The sequence below is a fragment of the Anas acuta genome, chromosome 19 (genome assembly GCF_963932015.1).
Source record: "Anas acuta chromosome 19, bAnaAcu1.1, whole genome shotgun sequence".
In the NCBI taxonomy this organism is placed as follows: Eukaryota; Metazoa; Chordata; class Aves; order Anseriformes; family Anatidae; genus Anas; species Anas acuta.
The window spans coordinates 3,796,803-3,820,146 of NC_088997.1; the positions used below are offsets into that span (position 1 = coordinate 3,796,803).

Below are 23,344 nucleotides of genomic sequence, written 5' to 3' on the forward strand. Positions count from 1 at the left end.
GCTGTGGACCTGCTCAGAACCATCACTTCTCAAATCAGGATGGGCAGCGGCAGTGCCCTAAGGATGCCCAGGTCCAGCTGTTTGCCTAAAACGGATGCTTTGAGAGTGAGATTTAGCACGAGGCACTTACTGCCAGCCAGCCGGGCTGGCACCATGCAGTGGGGACACCAGCTGGTGGCTGTCCCATCTGATACCGCCCCGAGGAGGCTTTCAGGATGCACAGCCACAGTTGTGACAAGTCCCCACAATGCGGCTCCAGGGAATGAACGGTGTGGCATTTCAGTGGGATGCTGCTCTCAGGACATGCCTGGCCTTTATGTGGAACGCCTGGGTTTGCACTAACAGCACTGTCGGCTGTCCCTGGCCTGCGTGAGGCTGCCCCAGGCACCCCCAGACTGCAGGAGTGGCACTGAAAGTCAACAGGAGTGGCTCACGCTGGTGACTTCATCTGGAAAACACACCGAGGAGACAAAAAAACATCCCGAAAGGAAGGAAGAGGGAGACAATTTGATATCAGACCCCGAGAGACAGGGGTCAAGCGGCCAGCGTTACTGCCAGGCTCTGCTGTCAGATCCTCGTCACTCGGTCTTCGACCCAATCGCTATCAGGCATCACCTCCTCCACCCAGCAACAGCTTCCCGATCACAGTCAGCAAACTGAGGCAGCTCAAATCCTCTCACCCTCACCTCTCAGCCCAAAGATTAATTTTGAAAACCACATTTGTTAGAAACACTCCACCAAACTGTTTTCTGTGCGGGAGAAACCAGCGTGCTCCCCCCTGCAGCTACTGCCAGCTCCCAGCACTGCGCTCCTGTGTTTGTACAACAGTGGGTTACTCACGAGCCCTCTGAATTCGAGGCATTTCTCTAGGAAATACACGGACGTCTGTCTGTCCTGGCCTGCCTGCAGGTCCGGGCGAGCAGCTGCATTCCCCTCATTCCAGCCCAGACAGCGCCGCTCACATTCCTCCCCCTGCGCGGGGCTGCGCGCGCCGGGTTAGCTGCGAGAGCCGCGCAGGAGCAGCGTGATGGCTGGGCTTGCAAATCCTAAGGGTATGCCAAGAAAGCGATTTTCTATCACAGAAAGGCTTATTCATTACCTGCTGGTATTCCAAACAGCTCCAAGGCAGGGAGAGGTTAAACAGACTGGGAGGAATTGGGAAATCTCACACCGGCCCTATCCTGCAAGGCACGAAGTATCACAAAATACCACTGCAGCCAAGACAAGCACATGACGATCAGCATCCCGCATGATTCGGATCTTTATCCTTTTTTAACTCCTACCCCTTTCCCAAACGCAAATACAAAACTCACCCAGAAAACAAAACTCTAAGATAAATCATCTCGGTTTAACGTGTTTGGGAAATGCCAGTAACACAGCAGAAAACTTGGGGCTGATTTTGTGATTTTCCCTCTGTTAGGAGACGGGGGCCGTGCCGGATCCATGCGTTTCACCTTTTCCTTGGCACCAGAAGCTCCCCACAAACCTCCGGACTCCTTTCTGGCCCGGTGTGGTGAAGGCTGAGGCTGCTGCAATGCTTCTGCCCCTGCTGCCATAGTCGCCGAGCATTTCCCGAGCACTGCTGAGCACTCTCCTGCCTTCCCAGGCTCTGTCCTTAAACACCTCATCCACACCTGCTAATCCTGGTGTTCCCCCCTCCCTCCTCACCCACAGCCACCACTGTTATTTCAGTGCCTTTTGGGGGCTCCGCTAATTGCCGTGAGCTCTAACTCACGAATTTCCTCATCAAGAAGCATCGTGGATCAGACACTCTGCCATGAATATTGTATAAGCTTTGGATGAGAATTAGCATCGACGGGCTCCGTTTGACTTTACGCATCAGAAAATGGATTTGGCTCTCATGGGGCTAGCGTTTTACGAAAACACAGGGGCCAAATGATTTGTTACTGAACCTGGCAACACATTTATTTATTTATATATTAAAGCCCATATCCGACATGGAAATCTCATCTGCATTAAGTCTGTTGGCTGAGCAATGTAAATCGCCATGAGCAAAACGCTCAGAGAATACACCACCGGGTTTTATTGCTGTTTTTTCACCTCTTTAGAAGAAAGCTCCAGAAACCCGGTACAGGAAACCTCTCCTGGCAGTGACTTCCCAGTCAGGCTGCGGAGCGGCCGGCGGGTGCCTGGAGCAGAGCCCAGGGCAGGGGTGAAACAAGGGGTTTCTGAAGTTCCCCCGAGCAACTGCAAATCCCACAGAGCTGCAGTGGAGCCCACAGGAAACTTTCATGAGCCCCAAACCTCTCCTAGGACACACAACATGGGGCAATCCCCACCTGAGCACAGCATTTGTTACCGCTCCCTGTCCTGCAGGGAGAGGAAGGGGACTTGACCTACGGCAGGCACCACGCAGCCCAGGAGCAGCACACACAACGGAGAATTATTTCCAAGCAGCCACGACACAAGAAACAGCTCTCTCTCAAGACAGTGCTGCACCCAGCAGCAATTTAATATAGGTGGGTAAGGCACAGCCCTCTGACTGCACTGGGGTTATGAATAGAGGCATTCAAGCAAACCCAAATAAAGGCCAATAACTCAACTTACATCTTACACTGAGTTTTTGAATGCTGTAGGGGCCAACGGAGAACTAAACCAACACGAGGTCTGACCGTCCTGCTGCCTTCCCCGCTCAGCAGCTTAGCGCTGTGCAGGAAGACAAGTTCTTTTGTTGTCCCAGCTCCCGGAAAAGCTCCGGCAGCCTTACAAAAATGAGAGGAAAACCCACCCTGCAGGCACAACCCAAAGCACGTGCTCCTGCGCAGAGGAAGGGAGCTCCTGCAGCAGGGAAGGCAGGGCTGCACGGACACGCAGCGCGAGGACCGAGAACAAAGGCAGCTCCGGGGAGCAGCGCGGCGTTGTCCAAGTTTCGCAGGAAGCAGGGAAAGCCAAGCAGGCACTCGAAGAGCAAAACCAGAAGCACAGCAACAAATAAACCGAGGGATGCTGGAGGTGAACAGTAGCGTTTTTAAGTTTTACTGGAGATTCAGGAAAAAGACAAAGTTAGCGCGGCCATTAAAGAGACAGCAGAGAGGAACTGCAGGAAGTTGTTTCTTTGCACCAGACAAAGACGAGCAGAGCTGAGATCAGTAACACCGATCTGAAAACCCAGCGCTGTGTGAAACCACCAGGATGGTCACTGGGACATTTCTCAGGTGACACGCTGCTGCTGGCATGGAGTTGCAGCTCCACAGGGCGCACTCAGAGGTGCAGTTACAGAGGGCTTAGGGGATGTTGGGCAGCATGAGAGCCATCCGTCTGAGGAGAGGCAGCTCAGATTGCATGCAGCTGATTTTTCATTTAGGTGGAATAACCACCAGGGGTGATGAGACGAGCCCGTGCCATCTAGCTCTGCTTGCAGAAAGCTTTGGACACGGCCTGTTGTGACAGCTCAGACTGCAAACGGACAGGCACCTGCCTGCCGCTGCGCTCCCACCATCACTCCTAAGTCAGCAGAGGATGAGGAGTCAATGCCTGTGCAGGATAAACAACAACCCAGTGCCCCAGGAAGCAGCACGACGGTTCCCCCCAAGCCTCTCTCCCTCCTCTCCCACTGCACAGGGTAGGAACCGTTCCAATTCTGTGTTTCAAAGTGACTCTGTGCATCGTGCTTTGTCCTTGCGGAGAGGTTCCTACTGCATGGGAAAATCGTGACAATGAAGCAGGGCTTGCAGTCAAACATGCCCAGATCCCAGGGTCAGTGTCCCTGGAAAAGCACCCCTGCCGTGCAGAACCAGAGGGGTAATATGGGAGCTGTGCCGGCGAGAAGGGATCAGGGCACAGGGGAATAGCAAATATTTACATTTTCAGGTCAGCACACAACAAAGAGAGACATTTAAGGAGACAGCGGCTGGAGTTAAAGGGAAAGCTGTTGTCACCGTTTCCCTGGCTACAGCACACTCAGTGCTGAAGTATCCGTGTCTGGACACCTTATTTACAGAAAGTCCCAGTGAAACTGGCAGCAGTCCTGCAGAGCTCAGCCGAAACCGGCACTGGAGAGGTTTGTGAGCGGGCCGGGAAAAAGACAGATGGATTTGGAAAGCTTTTGCCCCATGGGAAGGTAATTAAGAAGCAAACTGATGGCTATTTAAAGCTACCTAACAGTTATTCTTGGTTTGAGGTCAGAGAACAGAGCACAGCGATGGCACCTGAGCTCACCCCAGAATGGGGGTTCGGGGAGGGTTCCAAGGAGGATTATTTCCCCTGCCCACTGGGTTTCAGCCAAAAGCTCATATCAGCAGAACTACCCCAGTTAAGTCAACATGGGTGAATAACCTGATCTAAACACTCTCAAGGGTTTGGTCACTCCGGGACCTTTCTGCTGATGAGGCTTTGCAAAAGCAACACAGGCAAATACAGAAGGGTGGGACCACCAGGAGGGTCCCCAGACCCTGGGGCACCTTTGGCAACACTCTGCTCCTCTGCCCCCCCTCACCAATGTTTCCCTGAAACATTTGAGAAGCACACAAACTGCAACAAGACCAGCAGCTCTTTATCTTCCAGTCCCTAAACCACGGGTAGAAACTCTGTGTATAGATGGAAGGCTTCCTCAACAGCTATTTACCTCGCGTGTCTCTGCTGTGCAGCTTGTGAACAACGCGCTGGTCCCCAGGAGGGCTGCTGGGAGCTTTTATCATATTCAGGACACTTTGAAAACACCCAGACAGAGCAAGCCTCTCCCCTGCCCCTCCGAGCAGCCGAGGCTGCTGGATTCTGGCACTGACACATACAGTAAAGGCAAAGCCATGGTTTACATCAAACATGCGCTCTTCTGTAATTCATGTTACTAACATAAACCAGATGCCATCTTCCTCAGCCTCTGCAGAGAATGATCGCCTGCCTTTACATTACATAAAACAGCAAGAAAATGAAATTTAAACCTTCAAGAAAAAGCAAAATAAATAACTCAGTAATTAGGCAAAAAACATCCAAGCCAAAAACAGCTTCCAAGTTTCCAGGAAGAATTAGGTTGTTTATGGAAGTCCTGTTTCAACTAACAGCCTGCCTGGCAGGTGGTAGGAATGTGAGTTTGTGGAGAGCAGAAACATGAGGCAGCTCTGCCTGGGGCACTGTGCTTTGCTCTGTTTTCTTGTTTTAGTTAAACAAGAGGAGACATCACAAATATTCAACAAAAGCAGCAGAAAGGAGAGCCGCGGGGGCCTTTCCTACCTTGTATGCCATAGAGTCGATTCAGGCGCGATCGTCTGGCCTCGTCAGCATATGGAACAGCTACCCAGGGCATCTCGCTGAAATACTGCTTGAAGGAGTCCTCTGACCTGTGCAACGGGAACAGTGCAGGGGATCCTGAGTGCAGCCCCTCTCCCTGCCACGCTACTTTCCCTTTTCCTCGTTAAAAACCCGGCCAGCAAGGGCCTTGCTCCATTTCATCAAACCCACCAGGCGAGGGCTGCTAGGAGGCATAAACCTGGGGAGAGCCAGACTAAAAGCCCTCAGTCCCTCACAAAGGGGTCTGCGCTGCATTTTTTTTTTCTGATATTTCAAACCCTCCAAGACTGGTTGCCGTGGGGCAGTCAGCTCTGCACTTACTGCATTACCTGTCTGCACTAACGAAGAGGATCTCAAACTTCTGGCCCGCCTCCTTGATTTTCCGGTAGGACTCCACCAGGACCCTCGTGAGACTTCGGCAGGGTGGGCACTGCAAAACAACACGCACGTGAGGACGCTGTCTCCCACCTCGTTCACGGGGCCTGGCTTGCACCCCAGCACGTCTAGACAAGTTTCAGGCCATCCCTGAAAGCCAGACACGATCTCTTCTCTACTGGAGCCAGGAAGCAGCCTTGAAAGCGGCTGGTGCTTATGGTAAGAGGTCACTGACTGCTTAAATTGCCAAGGAAACCTCTCCCAGTTTTAAAATCTAAAAATTCTTCCCCTTCTGAAGGGTCAGCTCAGGGTGACCTGCAATTGCAATGCTGCTGGCTTCTCCCAGAAGGACCAGGACATCTTAACTGCTTAAACACCGGCAGGACCGAGGTCTTCACCCTCCTGCAGAGCTTGGCAGAGGCTGCACACCTTGCCTGAGGGCTGCAGAAGGGACACCTGGAGCTCCGAGTCTGCCCTGAGGTCATTGCAGTTGCCCTGCAGAGCACAAACCACTCACCCAGTGCGCGGAGAAGTAGACCCCAACGTGAGAGCCCTCCAGGGCGCTGCTGTCTAGCGTCTGGCCGTTGTTCCTTAGCAGAGGCCCAGCAACAACTTCACTGAAGGGTTTTGGCCCCCAGGGGAACTCCAGACCTAGAGGAGGTTGGGATTAGGGGTTGAAAAAACAAAAACAAATTAAAAAAAAAAAAAAAAGCAAGATACACCCGGAGCATTTACAGTTTCAAAAAGTTCCACTTAAAAAAAAAACATTCTGCCTTCTAAAAGATATGTGGGGTGCTAGCTGAGGCATCCTGCCGAGGTCCATCCCCACCCGAGGGGGATGCAGAGCTGCTCAGCTCCCTGGGCACCACCAGGGCCATGCCCCAAGCTCAGCATTACAGCCAGGGCCACCTCCTTTTCACAGGGACCTGCATCCTGGCCCGAGTCAGAGCAACTTCTGCTTGATGAAGCCAGCTCTGGTTTTGTGCCCGATAATGCATCTTTGCCTTATCCACGGTGTTTGTTTTAATAACAGGGGCAAGGTGGTACGTGCTCAGGAATGCAGTCAGACTGTTTGCCCCTTCCAGATAAAGCTGCTTTGCCGATTCCAGGCCTCACACCCACCCTGCCTCCCGACCAGCTGCCTTTCCACGCAAAACAGGGAAGCAGATGGTGCAGGACACATCCCCGCAGCCCTAATTCCTCTCTATTTAGGGCTTTAATCGTATCAATTACCCGTGTCACTGGGCTGTTTTCTGAAGTTGGACACAGGGACCTGTAGAAATGATGGCTGACATGTGAAATCACATGTTCGAAGGGCCAGCTTAACAGCTGAACGTCAGGCTTGCAGAATGTGGGAGTGAGCACACACGTCCTGCACATCTGATGCACATCTTTGCAAATTTGAAGAAGACGGATTCAATGTGAACTCCCAACACACCTTCACAAACTGAGAATGGTGGCATTTTTCTGTCTCGTTTGTAAATAATGGGGAATTCATTACCCTACCAAAGCTCTGTTGTCAGTGATAAGCACCCACCCCGTATTTTGGAAAGATTTGGCTCCCAAGGTACGGGAAGTCTGGGCCCTCGGTCTGTCTAGCCATGTGCCTCCATCACGGAAAATCTAAACTTCATGTTTCACTTAGGCTAACTTTTTCCTCATTAGCACTTCAGACAAAATTCCTGGAGGGGAAGTCTTTGTTCTCTTCAACAAGCAAAACCAAAACACAAGATCTGGCAGGAACGATGCAGAAAATGTTACACTGAAAATAATACAGTGCCTTGATTAGTCAAGTATGACAATAGTTGTTTGTTTCCTTTTTTTTTCTTTTTCTTTTTTTTTTTTTTGTTTCTTTTTAAACCTCCAAGGCAATTCAGAATGAACCGAAATAGCAAGGCAATCGCGTGCCAGTGTCTCCAGGGCACACAGGACTCCAGGTCTTACCTTCTGGGTCATCTCGGATTACCAAGAGGCCGTTCCTGCAAACCACCTTCCCGGTGGAAGCATCGATAAATATCAGGGAAGGAATGTTGGAGACTCTGTACTTGTTCCACAGCTTCAGCTGCAAAACAGATCAGGAAGAGAGAAAAAAAGATGAGCTTGGCAGCACGAACAGGAAGATCTCGGGGCATTAGCATCTTTCAGACAAGAGGTCAGAGGTAAGCAAAGAGATGGAGCTGACGCTTCAGCAGTGTATTTGCAAGCGTCTCTCCGTGGCCCCTGGCACAGCCTGTCCTTCCAGCTCCTGCAGAGCCGTGCCCCATCCTGCCCCTCTGCACCGCAGGCTGGGTGAAAAGCACCAGGAGCCACGACCGCGCCGTCTCTCTCCTGCTGCAGGCTCGCACAGGGGCGTAGGTGAAGGGCTTCTCCTCCAACCACATCTGCCTCTCTTTGCAAGTAAAATGGGGCTAATGCTTCCCAGCCCTGCTCTGTACTTTGAGGTCTTTGTTTAGAAGACATGGTAAGCACAAATGCTTTTAATGCCACTGCTCTGAAGTAATTTGTAACGCTTCCCTGGCTGCTTCCTCCTCTCCCATTTCGATGTTCATTAAACAAACTTCACAATCCCTGCCAAGACACAGCCACGCTCAAAACAAGGCCAAAACACAGAAACACGACTCTTCTGCAACTGGGGCTTCCCAGTTTTGTTCCTGGGAGCTGCTTAATAGGTCTGGCATCAGCCCGGGGGCTGCACGGCACAGCTCACCCGTAACGCACTGCCAGCCTCCCCGTGGCCCTCCGCCGGCCATCAACAAAAGCCCTGCATCTGGCAACGGCCACGTGCTGCATGTCCCGGGCTAGAGTTTGCTGTTTCCTGGTCATTTTGGCTGAGCAGTGAACTATCAAAACTCTTGAATAAAACCGAACCATAGCACGGTGCCCAAGGGGAAGGAAATGAATCGCTCCCTTCCCCTGGTCGCTGTCTCCAGCTTCCAAACAGAGGCAACCCCACTACTTCTTAAGATATGAATGATTTGGGGAACAAGGGATGTGAGCTCATGAAAGGGATGCAGCGTTCAGGCAAAGCAACCTGACCTCTCTGCACTCTCTCCAGAGATCTGGTGAAGGGGATAAGTTGCACCCACATTTAGTTTCGATGGCATTATATTAAATACTTTTTTCAACATCTTTTTATAAAAGACACCTGAGTGAGTTACAAGAGTTCACCTACTTCCAATGCGGTGTACTCAAAATCCTCCTGGGTCTAAAGGAAAGCGTTAGCACTGATCTAGGAAGACGCAATTGATCTCCATCTACTAGGACCTGGAGAAAGACAGGGTTTTGTGCTCAACCCACCAGCATTAGGTTTCTGACAGACACATTTCTTGGGACATATCAACTCATTCATAATGCTGATTCACAAACCAAACGGCCCTGGGCATGAAAAAAAGAACAAAATCAGACTAAATGCAAAACAGCCCCCTTGCACTGAGTGTGGTCAAACCACAGAAGGTAAACCCCAGTTCTGTGAAGTTTAAAGGGTGGGGAAAAGCTCTTTATAAGGATCACAAGCACTTACGAGGGTGCTGCAAACAAAGGGGAAATTACAGCTAGCAATTGGATAGTTCTCCTTAAATAGTTGCTTACATTTCACTTAATTTCGCCAAGCCCTTTGTATATGCAAAGCAGCTCCCCGTAGGGCACCGCGGCGTCTTGTAGCAGCTCAGCTTGGCTGAGGGAGCCAGCAAGGACTGCACATCGCAGCCAAACAGGCAGCATCAGCTCGCTGCCTCGAAGGAACAGGGCTGGGGCAGCGCAGACCAGGGGATAAAAGGTTTTACCTTGCATCTGCACAAAGGCCATGACTATTGCATGTCTCTCGACACCACCACGCAGCAATCCCAGGCTACCCCAAGCCTCAATGCGAAGATCCAGGAGGTTGGAGCACTTCAGGTTGCTAAAAAGCACCGCGCTGATTCTCAGAGATCATCCCCTTAAAGAAAGGCGCTCAGCTGCTGATACTGCCGGGGCTGTCACTTACACCATCACACGACACGGGTGAACAAACACGGCAATTGCCTGCATGACAACCTGAATCGGGTTGCCATTTTAAGGCCGGTTCTAAAAGGCTTTAATTGCAAATTGGTGGTCTTGAAGCACAAACCATATTCATTTTGATGTCTCTATCAGAAAGCACATGAATGCGCTGTTTAAAGGCAGAGCAGTTCGACTCGATGACTCTCCTGTGCATTAGGAAAGCTGATTGGAAATGAGAAACGCATGCACCGAAGGACGAGCGCCAAGATCTACCACCAGTCCCGCAGCGAGGGCCCCTTCCTCCAGGCTCGGCTTTCCAAAGTGCATCAGGCACTACTGAGGAGCGAGCCTCCTGTTCCTGCATTTAGATGCCTTAGACAACAAAAAGCCAGCAAGCTTCTTACAAGAGACCCTTTAGCTGGGCTTTTGGATAAAGCAGCCCTCGAGGATTGCCACACCAAGCCGCTCTTTTGTGGTCAAGCTGCAGCTTCCAACAAAGTCAACCAACCTCCAGGTAAAGCCTCTGAACAAAAGGACCACCTCCCAGTAAGTTACTCGACCAGTCAGGTGCCCTCGGAGCACAAAGCTGAGGATTTTCACTCACGCAGTCTGGAACGGAGCCTGAGCTCCCACTCAGTGGAAATGCCAGGATTGCATCTGTGGTGTCAGCTGGCCATGGCGCTGTGCTGAAAGATGACAATGACTGTGAGATGTACTAAGAAAACCAACCACGACCTGAACTCCTCAGCACCAGCCGAGGCATCAGCAAAGCCTGGGGTGCAAGGGGCAAGCGAGACGCGAAGCCAACGCTTGGGCGCACCTCTGTCCAGTCACCACATGGCGCCTGGCAAGGTCCTGCCCAACACCCGGCCAAGTCCTCAAGGTGGCACATGGGAAGGGAGGAATCCGGCCACTCTCCAAGCACCACACAGGATGCCAGCGATGCTCGAAAAGGTGAGCCCAAGAGAAAAAAGGCAGGGGCTGTGCAGGTACCTGAGCAAACACATGCAGACGCGCACCTCTCCGAGGACCGCATGTCGGGCTAGGCGTGGGATGTGGAACACAAATTAGGACTCGCTCTGAAACCACAGGAAGATCAGATGATAGCTCGGGCAGCAGAGCTGAGTGCTGCCTCAGCAACTTTTCAAAGCTGTTTTTCCTGTCTTGAAGAGGATGACATAGAAAATAACACACTCCACACTCAGAGGATTTGATCATCCATTTAAAGAGGGGATCTCTGCTCTGCTTCCCAACAGCTGTTGCAAATCTGCGGGATCAAGCCAAAGCTAACACAGATGTGGAAATAATCTGCAGACTATTCAGCCCCAAATCAGCTGATCCTCTCCAAGTCCTCTTCAGTCCTGATCATGGTGCATGCCTGCTGAATTCGACACTCAACCCCAACCGCCTGCTGGAGAAGGAGTGGGGAAACACAGCCCCTCTCATGATGCCATGTAGGCTGATTGGCTTTACAGAAACCGATCTGGCTCCTGTGCAGGTGGTTAAGTCAAGCAGTCCAGTGGAAAAAACAGAGTCACCAGATTCCTCTGGTAACCTTATCCATAACGCAAAGCATCGCCGCGCCGTGCTGGAGGAGCTGGAAACCACAGCCCTGGGTTTCTCTGCGACTCCATCCACAAGCAGCTGCGAAAGGCTTTAGAATAACCATTTGTTACTTGAGGTCAGAGGGTCCTAACCACCTGGGACCTGAGAAGTGATGTTACCAGCTCCATTACGTCCCGTCACCTCCAGCAGGTGACAGGCAGTCACAGACCACAGGCACTACAGCAGCACAAAGCGTCCGCGCTGGTTGTGAGCAGCTCTATGCACCTGAGCCAACTGCTGCATCCCTGGAGGACTTGGAAACGCCTCACCACGAGGCACATTTCAGTAATTTTTCCAAATAAAGGTGTCAAACTGGAGGCCACCCCCCCAGCAAACCACTGTTTTCCGTGCACAGCAGAAGACCGGCTGGAATCCGGCCGGGGCAGATGAAATCCCCTCCTGCTCAGCGCGCTGCTGGGAAAGGGAACCCCTTCTCCTAACAGCTGCGGGTCGCTATTTCTGGGCGTGCTGATTGATTTATCAGCCCTGGTCGCATTAACTTACGAGCATAAATCCTGAGCTGTAGCGGTTAACACTGGCAAAGATAAAACACAACTGTTGGGAGTGCGGCCGGGGGGAGCGGGACGCAGCCGTTGCTGTCACGGGAGGTTTGCTCGCCAGCAGCCGCCCCCCTGGGAGCTGCATTTCTGTGTGAAGTGGGACTGCACCAGATGCCACCCCTCCATCCTCAAGTGAGGGATTCCAGAGGTACCTGCCCGTGCCAGCAGCAAGGGAAGCATTAATTCTGCACGTTTTGCAGCCCTCCTGCAGCTCTTTATTTCTTGCAGATACCGTGACTGATCCTGTTCTGATCCCCCCCCCCCCTCCTCCCTCAGTGCAGGGCACGGCAGCCCCATGACAAACACATGGATCAGGAGGCAAGGCTGACCAACACACAGCAGGCAAAGTGCACAAAGCTCCCGTGGCCAACAAAAATAACCAGCAAAGCTGCTTCAGCAGGGGAAAATGAGGGAGGCCACAAACCGCCGGGACCTGCACCGCCCTGCTCTCCTGGCCCCGCGCCGCGGGGACCCCTCTGTCCTCGCTCGCTCCCCGTGTTAAATCGCAGCTTTCACAGCGGCCTGACAGGGCTTACAAGTGCCAGGGGCCACCCAGGCTCTGCGAAAAGCAGGCACAGGGCCGTAGAACAACAGGCTGCTCCCTCGCCCCGTGGGTTTAAATCCAGTTAACGCCTGTCCTGGCGATTCGGGCTGAGCTGAGGAGAAGGAGAAGGCCTCCCCTCCACGCCACCCTCACCTCCCGCAACAGGAGCAGGGCATGGTGAGGGAGCCAAACCCAGGCGAATACAGGGGCCAGTTTGGGGGCAGATGGTGCCTGCAAGGTCTGACCTTGTGCAGGAGACCGAGGGAGCAGGCTCGAGGTAAATTCCTGTCTGTTGTGCTGCTGCTTCTCTCTGAAAAGAAATTAAAACCTAATTACAAAACACAATGGTGAGAGAGATGCTGACTCCGTTAATCAGCTGAGGAGGGAGGATTTGGAGTCGCAGTAAATGTGATTGCTGTGAACAACCCGTCACACGTGCTTCCCCCCAATGGCCGTGTCCTGACTGCCTGAGCTGTACAAGACAAAACCCAAAACGAAGCCCCACAGGCCGCTTGTCACAGCCACCTCCCTCCTTGCTGTGGGGCTGACCCAGCCCCATGGGCCTGGGCCCCCTGCAGGCTCCAGAGAGCCCGGCACCACCACGCTTTTGGCCGGGGCTTTTGTTCTGCCAAATGCTTTGGAGGCTGAAGCAGAAGGAAACCCTCTCACAGTAGGGTTTTCTGGCAGAGCCCCTGCCAGCGGAGGACTGCTCTTTATGTATTTCCAAGGAGCTCCGCAGCCAAAGTCCTCAAACGAGGGGACCGGGGCCAGCACAGTCCCTGCTCCCATGACGCCATTTCCCTCTCTTATCACCTCTCTCCCAGTCATGCTGTGCACCAGCACCACTGGTACCAGTAAGGGGAATGGGTACAGGGGTGCACAGGCTCTGTTCCCACCACAGCCCTGTCAGCCTCATCCCACAGCCAAGTGCTTTTCTTTCTCCATATTAAATCCCATTAGGATTTGCACCGCGACTCCACCCGGACCCCTCTGTCCCCCTGTTGTCCTTCACCGAGGTGACAGCACCTTTATTCTCCTCATGAAGTGCCCCAATTACCGCTCCTTGCGATTTAAAGGATTAAGCAGGCAAGGCGACCGCGAGCTGAGCATTTTATTTCGGGGCAGAAAAGCATATGGCTGCCAGGCCCTGGCGCGCACGCCAGACTCGGAGCGCAAGCTGCCTTATTTCCTCCTGACACACATTCAGGCTGACAGACTGGATCTTCCGCAACCCACATCTGATATGAAAACATTTAATTTGAGCAGGACTTAAGGGCGGTTAACATGATCTATGGCGAGCAGAGCCCCGGGGCCTGGCGCAGGAGGCGGGCCTGCCTCGCGTGTGCTGGGCTGGCGGCTCCACTGCAGCCGAGGATCGGGGCAAAGCCGCGTCTGTCAAAGCACAGGCAGCAAAACACACAGGGGGATGCTACAGACAAAGCTGGTCTATCAGTGATACCGAATATGTCCTTTATAAAGCTCTTTTTTCCAGGTGATTCTCAGTTGTTTTGAACAGACTGAAGACGACGCAGAAGCTAGGGACAGTCACAGCCAGCACTAGGAAATAAACCTCCACGCATTCCCAAGAAATGCCCTTTTTTCTCCATGTGCATGACTCAGTTTACCTCTTAAAAGGACATTTGTATGTAAGCATCTCAAGACACTTTATAAACCATCCCGCAGTTCTGCTTTGGGTTAAGCGATTTCTCCTTTCCCGCAGGACAACAGGCCTGGGGCTCACACAGAAACCCACAGCAGAGATGGGTGCAGGACCCAGGCCTGTCAGCCCCTGTAACCCACCTCGTTCAGGGTCTTCAGGGAGGTCCCAGCACAGTTTTCAAGCAGCTCACCCGATGCAAGTCCCCTCCACACCCAGGTGTGCGGCACGTAGGCACCGCACCACCTCAGGGACTGCAGATACACCCTGAAGGGAAGCACCAGCATCGTTTCTGGCATTTACCAATACCAGCTAATCAGCCACAAAATCAAAACCTGACTGAGGATGAAGACCAAGCCACCTGTCACCCCTTCCAATGCCATGTGCCAGGACTGGAACCCAAAGGGTCCGCATGTCGCTGCTTTATGGGAGGCAGCTGCTGGTAAAGCCCCAGTCTGCCTGCACTTTGTCATCCCCTTACCAGAGCTCTGGAGGTAAGGCAGCAAGACAAACACATAAAGAGCAGTGAGGATGGAGGGAGTTCAAGTGTTTGTGGGAAAAATTCAAGACACATGTAGAAGTGTATCATACATGGCCCCTATAAATTATGCCCGCAAACGACTACCACTGAGTAAGAAACAGCTATGTAAACACTAAGGTAATAAGAAAAAATAATAATTTCTCTCTCTCTATGGGGAAGGAATATTTTTCCATCCATTTAGAGGAAAGGCAAGAAGTGGGGTGGTAGTTTGGGACGTCGAATCGAAGTTCAGGGTCTCTCCTGGTCCCAGGTCTCATCTGTCATCCCAAGCGGGCTGGCTGCCAGAGTTACCTCAATGCTGCAGCGCGGATTTCCTATCGGCTCCGTTTGCTTTTGCTGCTACCGTTCGCTTGAAGGCAGCCAGCATCCAGTGCTGATGGTAATCTCGAGGTCAAACGCCTTGCAATCGCAGATCACTACGAAAGAAACTCGTTTGAAAAGCCCCATGTTTAGACAGAGTTCCCACCGAACACAAAAGCCTTTTAAATCTGCAGGGAAATGGGGATTTTTTTGTTTTGTTTAATACACACAATGAGGTATTGGTGTGGTTTCTGTTTTGTTTTCAGCGGTTAATCCGAAAGGGAACCTTACACAATCAGATAAAAAACACACTAAAAACACCCTCGCTGAGAAGACAATAGGGTATTTGTTAGGACTGCAGCGAGCCCAGGGGTGGGCAGTGAGCGCCCCAAGCACCACGATGTCCCACAGACCTCCACCACCGCCCCGATCCCACGGCCTCTGCAGAACGAGGATGCTGGCAAAGCAAGAGATGGAGCATTTCACCAGCATCTTCACCCACACCAGTATCTAGCCAAAGAGAAAGCTGGAAGTTATTTCAGACTTGTTTTCATTTATATATATATGGCTTAGAAAAAGCGTTACACCGAGGATGTCAGCAGTATACATATGCCCTAAGCAAATGAAGTCGCGTTTAAAATATAATAAAAATTAATGCATTCAGGTCCATGTAACATCTACAGAAATCCAAACGCAAGGAGACTCCAGCAGCATGGAAGCTTGGACGGACAGAACTGGCATTCACTTTGTGAAGTTCTGGTGCCCACCGAGCCGTCACTTTGCCCAAACTTACTCGTTTCTTCCTTTCCAATTCGAATACCGTGTAGAAACTCAGCAGGTCCTCAGACAACATTGAGCTTAGTACAAGGATTAGTACAAATAGCACAAACAGTTACAGCCACCCCAGCCTCCCAGGGACGCCGGTGCTGACTCCGAGGCTGGCAGCGCTCCCGGCGTGCAACCCAAGGAGCCTTTTCACGCAAAGGTTACGCAGCAGAGCTAGGAAGGGACCCAGCACAGCCCCAGCTGACCCGAGCAGCGCTGGCACCGAGCTCTCATGGCTCAGTGGGGTTTTACAGCTCAAGAGATTCACTCTGTAACCGTGCTCTGATCCCGGTCTGCTCGAGTTAAGCAGCCCCACGGGCTCCCAAACACCGCTGCGGGAGCGGTTACCCCTCGTGACACCACTGGGTTATCCTGGGGGCTTCCCATCACCTCCAGGCAGTGGCTGCCCAGGACCCGCTGTGCCACGTTGCTGTGCTCCCCTCATCCTCCTACGCCCCAAACCGAAACTCAATCCTTGCTCAGCAAGGCTGCAGGTTGGAAATGGAAACCCGATGGGAGTGACGTCTAAATATGAAAATGCAACTGCGAGCCCAGCGTTAGCAATTAATCAACTGCACATGTTAAAAACCAGACCGGAATAACCCTAAACACGGCTCCAACGAAGCTAACACCAAAACAACAGCAAAAGCTAGTATGGGAGATGAGAGAAACCCTCTCCTCACCTGGCTGCTCCCTTATGGGTAGGCTCACTGCACTCTCTTCTAGCTCTTTAGAAAATTAAAAGCAAGTGACAGGGAAACAATATGGGATGGGGATGGAGTGGAGCTGGGCCCCAGGCTGAGCTGCCCATGCACACAGACCCAAGGCCCTCCGGCAGTGCCCAGCAGTGGGGTCCACAACCCCACATCCACTGTTGGTAGGTCAGGGTGGCCCCATCTTCATTTTAAGCCTCGAGTGACGTTTTGCAACTGCTGAAGCAATTAAAAAAAAAAAAAGGTGGCCATAAATCAAGAGAAGGGTCAAAAGCCGCAGCTACATCCTGACTCGACCCACGGAAGTCACTAGATATACGGTTTCTGAGAGCAGCGGGAGTCCATCAGTCAGCGTTCAGACACGATGTGACATCTGGGAGGCCACCACCGACCCCGCCGGGCAGCCTCCCTGTCCCCGGGCTGCCATTTCCAATGCAGACACGGCGCGGTGCGCAAGCAGCCGCAGCGACCCCGCCATCAACGAGACGCCGCTGCCAGGAACCGATGACAACGCGAATCCCACGGGGGCAGTCGAAATGTCAGATAAGACGCAGAGTATTCATTACCTCCTCCGACAGCCAGAGCCAGCTGGAGGCTGGGAAGCAGAGACTTCCCCGCGCCGAGCCTGCCCATCGCCGCTCTGCCGAGGATCAGCTTTGAACCCGGAGGTGCTGCGGGCTGAGCGGCAGAGCACAGCCCTGGCTTCTTGGAAATAAAGAGGATTCTGTGCAAAAAGAAAGAGCCGAGCACGTGTTCCTTTATAAACCGCCCAACGCTGCTGTGCACTGGCAGCAGCCCTCCTCAGATGTGGCTGGCTTTCAGCTGTTACTATATTCAGAGCTTGTAAAATGCTTTGGGAGGATAAAAAATCTCTGCAGAAATGGTTACTGAAACTGCTTCCAGGAAATCGATCCGTGGAGACAGCAAAAGAGAAAGTCTTGGATTTTTACAAAAGCTTCGACTAGACAAATGCCGCAGCTCAGGAAGTTTGGGTTCCTTGAGCTTTCTCCTCCTCCAAACTCAGAGCCAGGAAGCAGCGTGCTCGGGGCTGGACGAGCTACGGGAAACACAAGCAAGTCATCTGCTTGCGTCCCAGCAGCTTCCTCCAAGGATCTGCCATGAAGTTTTGGGCTGGTCACCCCCTCTCCACCCCTCAATCAGAGCTGATTAGGTGCAGCCACAGAGTCAAACTCCAGCATATTCATCTCATTTGGCAGCTCTGCAGTTAGACTATTAGCTCCAAGCTTTTTCCCCTCTCCCTCCTTCTTGTTCAATTATCTGGCTTCATCTTTATTCCGTTTCCAGGAACACTTAGCAACAGGCTCTTGCAATCAGCTGCCAGCAGGCGAGGATCTGAGGAGCAGATTCGGCAGTCGCTGATGACCTTTCACTACACTCATGCAAATTTTAAAGAAAAGTATGTGAACAATTTGCCTTTTAACTATCCTCTGGTTCCATTCTCCAGGAGTTAATTCTCCTTCTGTTTTAGAGACATCACAAACACCAGATCTTAGGGTTTTACACTAATGAGAACAAAACCCGCGGCTTAATTTCCGTTTATTTGGTGGAATTTTGTGCCTCGGGACCAGACCTCAAACAGGTGAAAATTCATCGGCAGCACCTACCCGACCCCATCTCCGAACACCAAACCCTGGCTGTGACCCCAGGACTCCTCTCCACAGCAGGACAAGGCTCAGGTGCTTCTCTTGGCCTTTGGCTTTGACTGGTAGAAACCGCTCCAGGACACCCCAAGGGTACGTCTGGGGCACAAGGACAGTCTGCTCAGTGAGCTGCACCACGGGGCATCACTGCATTATGTCCTTTCTCCTGCAAATTAATTCTTTCTATTCATCTGGTGCAAGAGTTCCTCTATTTCTGGCAACGACAAGGATCTGGAAGGATCAGGAGTGTATTGAGGAGACCGCTTGCTTCCTCCTGCTTCCTGAATGGCGTTTGGAAATAGGAAAATCATCTGCAGCCATCCCCTCTGAAAAGAGGGGGGAAAAAAGGCTGGCAGATTCCTGACACTTAAGATGATCTTAAAAAGTATAATCTACTTTTTTCCTTCTTTCAAAAGCTGAAAAGCCTGAATAAGCATGTCATTGATCTGCTTGCTGGGAACAGCATCTGGAACATCAGGCTCTGCCTGAGACTGCAGAAGCTGCACCAGAGTTCAAAGCAGCCAAGACTGCTCTTGAACCAGATGCTGCTCGCTCTCCACGAAACGCCTGTGGATCTGTGTGAGAATGATTAAGCAAAATTGCTCCCTCTTTTTTTTTTTTTTCAGATTTATAACTCCAATCTGTTTTCTCTTAGGGGGCAGATGCTCGTTACCCACACAGAGCACATCAAAGGGCAGGAAGCGCAGGACAGCCGCCCCGCCACCGCACCCCGGGGCACACGTACTGCCGGACCTGCCGACGGCCGCCCGCTGCGCTCACCCCGATCCTGCACAGAACAGTCTGACAGAGGCCCTGGGAGGAGACACAAATCCTCAGACCCAAGGGCTCATGGTCTGGCAGCTGCTGCAGTGCCACATCTTCACCTCCAAGCTCCAGCGTGGCTGCAGAGGGAGCCCAGCAGCGGGGTGAGGCTGAGAGGGACGCCTGTCCTTGACCCAATGCTGCCAGGTGGGCTGAGTGTCCAAGCAGTGCTTCCAGAAAAATGTGAGTCTCCAGTCCCAGGAATCAGCTGAGGGGCTCCTGGGCTTCAGATGAGTCTCCTGCCCTCTCCAGTGCCACCAGGGACGGACAAAATGCTGTGGGTGCATCCCCACGCGACCCATCACGCAGCCCGACAAAACGTCACCGCAGCAGCGGGGTCAGAAGCAGACTAAATGGGGTTGGGACCCCAGGCTGCCCATCATCATCAAACACCCCCCTGTAACCAACAAGGACTATGAAATAGTGAGACACACATCAGGCTGCATTCAGGGAGCAAGCTGGGGCTTACTGGTTCGCACTGGTTCTCACTGTCAGAAAGGTCTCTGCCTTGCCAAAGCTCCAATTCTGCTTCCAATTCTGATCTCCAGAGAATAAACACCACTGAGAGGTCCCTTTGAGCCCTGTTTCGCCACGTGGCTTCTCCGAGCCTCTGTCCTCTCCCAGTGACACTACAAAGGCAGGCAGCCAGGGGCTACTCCAGCAGCAGCAGTGACAGTAAAAACCGGTAATGTGTTTCTGGAGGGAAGTCTCTTGATGCTTCACAATTCAAGCCCTGCTATTTCAGCATCCCTGAGGAGCCCCACGCATCGGGTGCAAGCCGAGTGTCTCTCCAGGATGGGAAATGCACTTCCTCTCATTAGCTGAGCCCAGACTTGCAAAGCAAAACACGAGAGACCTGCAACTTCCCCAGCCGGCACTGCCGGCGAGCCAGCACCTTCCAATAAGGCCTCTTTGGAGGCTCATTAACGAAATAACAACATTAAGAGAGCATTGCGCAAAGAAATCGGTGCCAGGAATCTCTCAATCATCTGCAAGAGGCTGATCCGAGAGGCAGGACAGGGAGGACTTGCTTGCACAAGCCGGCAGGCAGGGAACAATTTATCCAGAGCAGGGCTGAGCACCGCTGATGGACGGCTGAGAGCCAGCCCTGCCCCAGCTCCTCTGCATTTCAGCACAACAGCTCCGTAAGCGCGATGTGAAGTGAGTCCTGGCTGCACGTGGGTACCACAAAACTCCATCATCGGTTCTCCAGACAACGCCTTTCCCCTCACCTCAAATAGGTGAGCCTGACCCCAAACCCAGCATCACTTCTTACCCAAAGCCTGCTCTGCCCCTTCTTTACCCTCAGATTGCGTGGGATGATGCTCAGGTCTGTAACTGCTTTCTCAGACCTGAGCCAGCCTCCGCAAACACCAGGCAGCTTTTGCAGGCTGGTCAGGACGTGACCCGAGGGGCACCAAACTTTGTGCATTTAATCCCTCACCTGACTCAAAGCCTTGCCCTACGAGGTGAGAGGTGAGCGCCTGATCAAAGGCCTCATCCCCAGAGCCTCTCATTTATTCCAGTTCAAAGAGCTCAGCGAACTCAAGGCAATAAGTCACCGGCTCAGATATTTAAAGAGGAGCTCAGGGAAGGGCGTCTGCAAAGCAGGAAGCACAAAACTTGTTTGGGCCTGGAGCTACGGTGCTGTTAAACTGCATCCCGCTTTGGCAGGGCTCTGCAGCGACTGTGCTCAGCCCTTAAAACAAGCAAGTGAGCAGAATTTGAGTTAAATGTGCAGCCCAGGAAATGCCCAAGTGCACACGTACCTCCCAGTGAGGGCGATGCTCTGGAGGTTTTCCTCCCCCCGCGGCGGATCCGCAGCCCAGCGGCACCGAAGGATGGCCAGGAAGGGGGGGGACTGATGCAGCAACGTGCAGGCAGAGCTGGCAAGCCACGAGGAGCCAGATCAAAGAGATGCTGACTTGTAACTTCTTAAAAAACAGCTACCCAACAGCTGTGCAAACTCCTCTCTCCCTGGTAAATGCTGAAGAGGCACAAAAGCTCTCTAGCTGCGCTGGTGGCATGGGTTTGCCGTAGCCACTGGTTGCGTTCTTCCACCCCAAGAGGCTGTGAGCCCAGCACAAAGCCTCGGGTGTGTCTGTTTCTGCAGGACACAGCACACAGCCTGAAAAAACGAGGCCTGGACGAGAGGAATAAGGCTCACCTCATCTCAGTAAGCACCAGGACGGGCACAACGCCGCTGTCACGGGCTGGCTGCCCGAGCAGACTCCTTCCTGCCAGCGTAAGGATGAGGAGTGGTGTTGAGCAGCCCGAGGGCAGGCAAGCCTCCATCCTCCCGTGTCCCTCTGTCCCGGTGGGCTCTGGGGACAAGGCCACCAGCCCGCTGACCATCTCCTTGCCCTGGCACTGAGACCAAGGCTGCCAGGAGGCAACGGCACCTAAGACGCGAGGGAGCTGGGATGCAGCTGGGCTCCTCTTCAACCGCTTCTGCCAGGCAGCCCAGCGCCTCATCCATCTTAATCCCTGACCACTGAGAGATGAAAACAATTTATCCTCATTCCCTGCTCTTACTGAGAAGTTACACGAAATAAAAGTAAAACTAAAACAAAGATCAATGTTATCCTCCTTCTCAGACAATCTGCTAGTGACCTGGTCTTTCTCAGCATCCCTTTTATCTAGCAAAGTGTTTTGGCTGAAGCTTTGCAGAGAAAAGCCATGCGAGCAAGCTGGTTAAAAACCTGGTACTTTCATGTTTATACAGCCTGCTAAGCAGCACAGCACAAAGCCTTTCATTCCAAGTCTCTACTGACAAGCCAGCATTGATAAATTAACAAAAATCACTCAAGAGCTAAGAGGTATAGGGGAGGGGAAAAAAGCAGTTCCCTACGTGTAAGGGCTCAGAAACACAAGACTCAAGTGAACAACAAGGAAAAGCCTGTACGAAAACCATCCCGAGATTTGGGGACAATTTGTTGGGACAAAAAGCGAGGAGCAAACACCACTGAAGATGCAAACAAACCCATTGCCTCCAAGATTTCACCACATCCAGAGGTGAATCCCACAGATGTCAAAGGTCTAGCTGCACCTCCTCTTCTAGATGCCCCCATTTCTAGGTGAAAAATAATCTGGGACAACCCCAGGAGCGCTAGCGAGCGGCTGGGGACGTGAGGGGAGCTGTGCTGCCCAGCTGCGGAGGTGTAACACAAACCACAGGCACACAGCGATGAGTAAACACCGACACAGAGCACAGCAGAAACTTCCCCAAGCCCCAGATCGCGGCAGACTGGGTGTGCGGAGCCGTGCGCTGCATCCTGTTGGTTTACATACTGTAAATGCGAGAGCCAGGAAAAATCCATCTTCTTTGTCATAACAAACCCTAAGGTAAACAGAAAGGCAAGGCCAAGCATATTATCCAATTAAACAGGCATGTGAAGGAGAACGAGCGCGCCGGCCATCCGGCCACTCCTGAGTTTTGCTGTTTTTCAGCGAATTCAGACAAATGCACCACAGCATGAAGGGTGCAGGGGAACTGAGGCATTGGTAAGCCCACTTCTCCTAAATAAAAAGCAAAGGAGCTCTGCAAGAGGCACCAGTGCTTCACAGGCGCTGCAGCATCGCTCCCACCTGCCCTGCAGCAGGCAGCGAGCAGGCTCTGGCTCCCTGGCAGACGCGTGCCCCAGGGGCTGCGTCGGGCTCGGCAGTTCGTATAAACACCCAAACCCAGGAAATTCCCAGAGCAACCCGAACGGAGCCAGCTGGTTTGCAGAACTCAGCTCCTACTGGGAAACGTTCCTCATCTCCAGTTTGTGAAGCTGGTGGGTTTTGCAAGGCGGTGTCGGGGACGCAGCTGCCAGCTCCCCAGTGGCACCGCTCGCCAGGACAAGAGGTCCCCCTGCACCGACCCCGCTGCAGGGACAAACGGGCAGGCAGGGCAAAGCTCAGCCACTGCTGGCCTTCCTGCTGGGTGCCCTCCATCAGGGCTCTCTCCACAGGGCACCGCTGCGGAGTGGAAGCTGATGCTCCGTGCACAAACACGTGGTGCTTCAGATTCCTGACTTCAAGCAAGAGGAGGAGAAAAGCTTTGTGGGGTCACCTCTTGCTCCTCAATAGCCACTGGGAGCCAGCAGCTCCACTCAGTGCTCCCAGACCCCCTGGCACACTGGGTCCCAGCCCACACCTCCGCCCCAGGTACACAAGATCCAAATTTACAAAGAAATGGCAGGGAAAGATTTGGAAACTTCTACCAAAAGATGCTTCTAAGCATAGCACAAAATAACCTCTCCCAAGCCTGGACATGCTTACAAAAAGAGGAAAGGGACTTAAACCCAGCCCATTAGTGAAAAAAATAGGCACACATCCCAAACTGTGTACTGAATTCTGCTCCACCTCACGCCTCCCAGGGAGTCAGCAGGTGGCGGATCACTGGAGGCTGAACGCTACGGCAGGTCTGCAAGCTGAAATCGCCAAAGCATCCCCCCCTTCCTCCTCTGCAGGTCTAAGGAGGGCCACGGAGAAGATTTAGCAGCGCAGCGAAGGCAGCAGGTTGTTGCGG

The 23,344-nt window shown here is 52.6% G+C and overlaps 1 protein-coding gene across 5 annotated transcripts in view; it reads right to left on the reverse strand.

Moving 5' to 3' along the window:
* NXN (nucleoredoxin) overlaps window positions 1-23,344 on the reverse strand; it is a 51,137-nt gene that overhangs the window by 9,202 nt on the left and 18,591 nt on the right. For all 5 annotated transcript variants that reach the window (XM_068655624.1, XM_068655628.1, XM_068655626.1 and 2 more), the window contains 4 exons: window positions 7,567-7,684; window positions 6,140-6,273; window positions 5,577-5,677; window positions 5,191-5,297 (listed from right to left, as the gene is read on the reverse strand). In XM_068655624.1, the coding sequence (XP_068511725.1) occupies window positions 5,191-5,297; window positions 5,577-5,677; window positions 6,140-6,273; window positions 7,567-7,684 (460 nt within the window). The remainder of the gene's footprint in view (window positions 1-5,190; window positions 5,298-5,576; window positions 5,678-6,139; window positions 6,274-7,566; window positions 7,685-23,344) is intronic.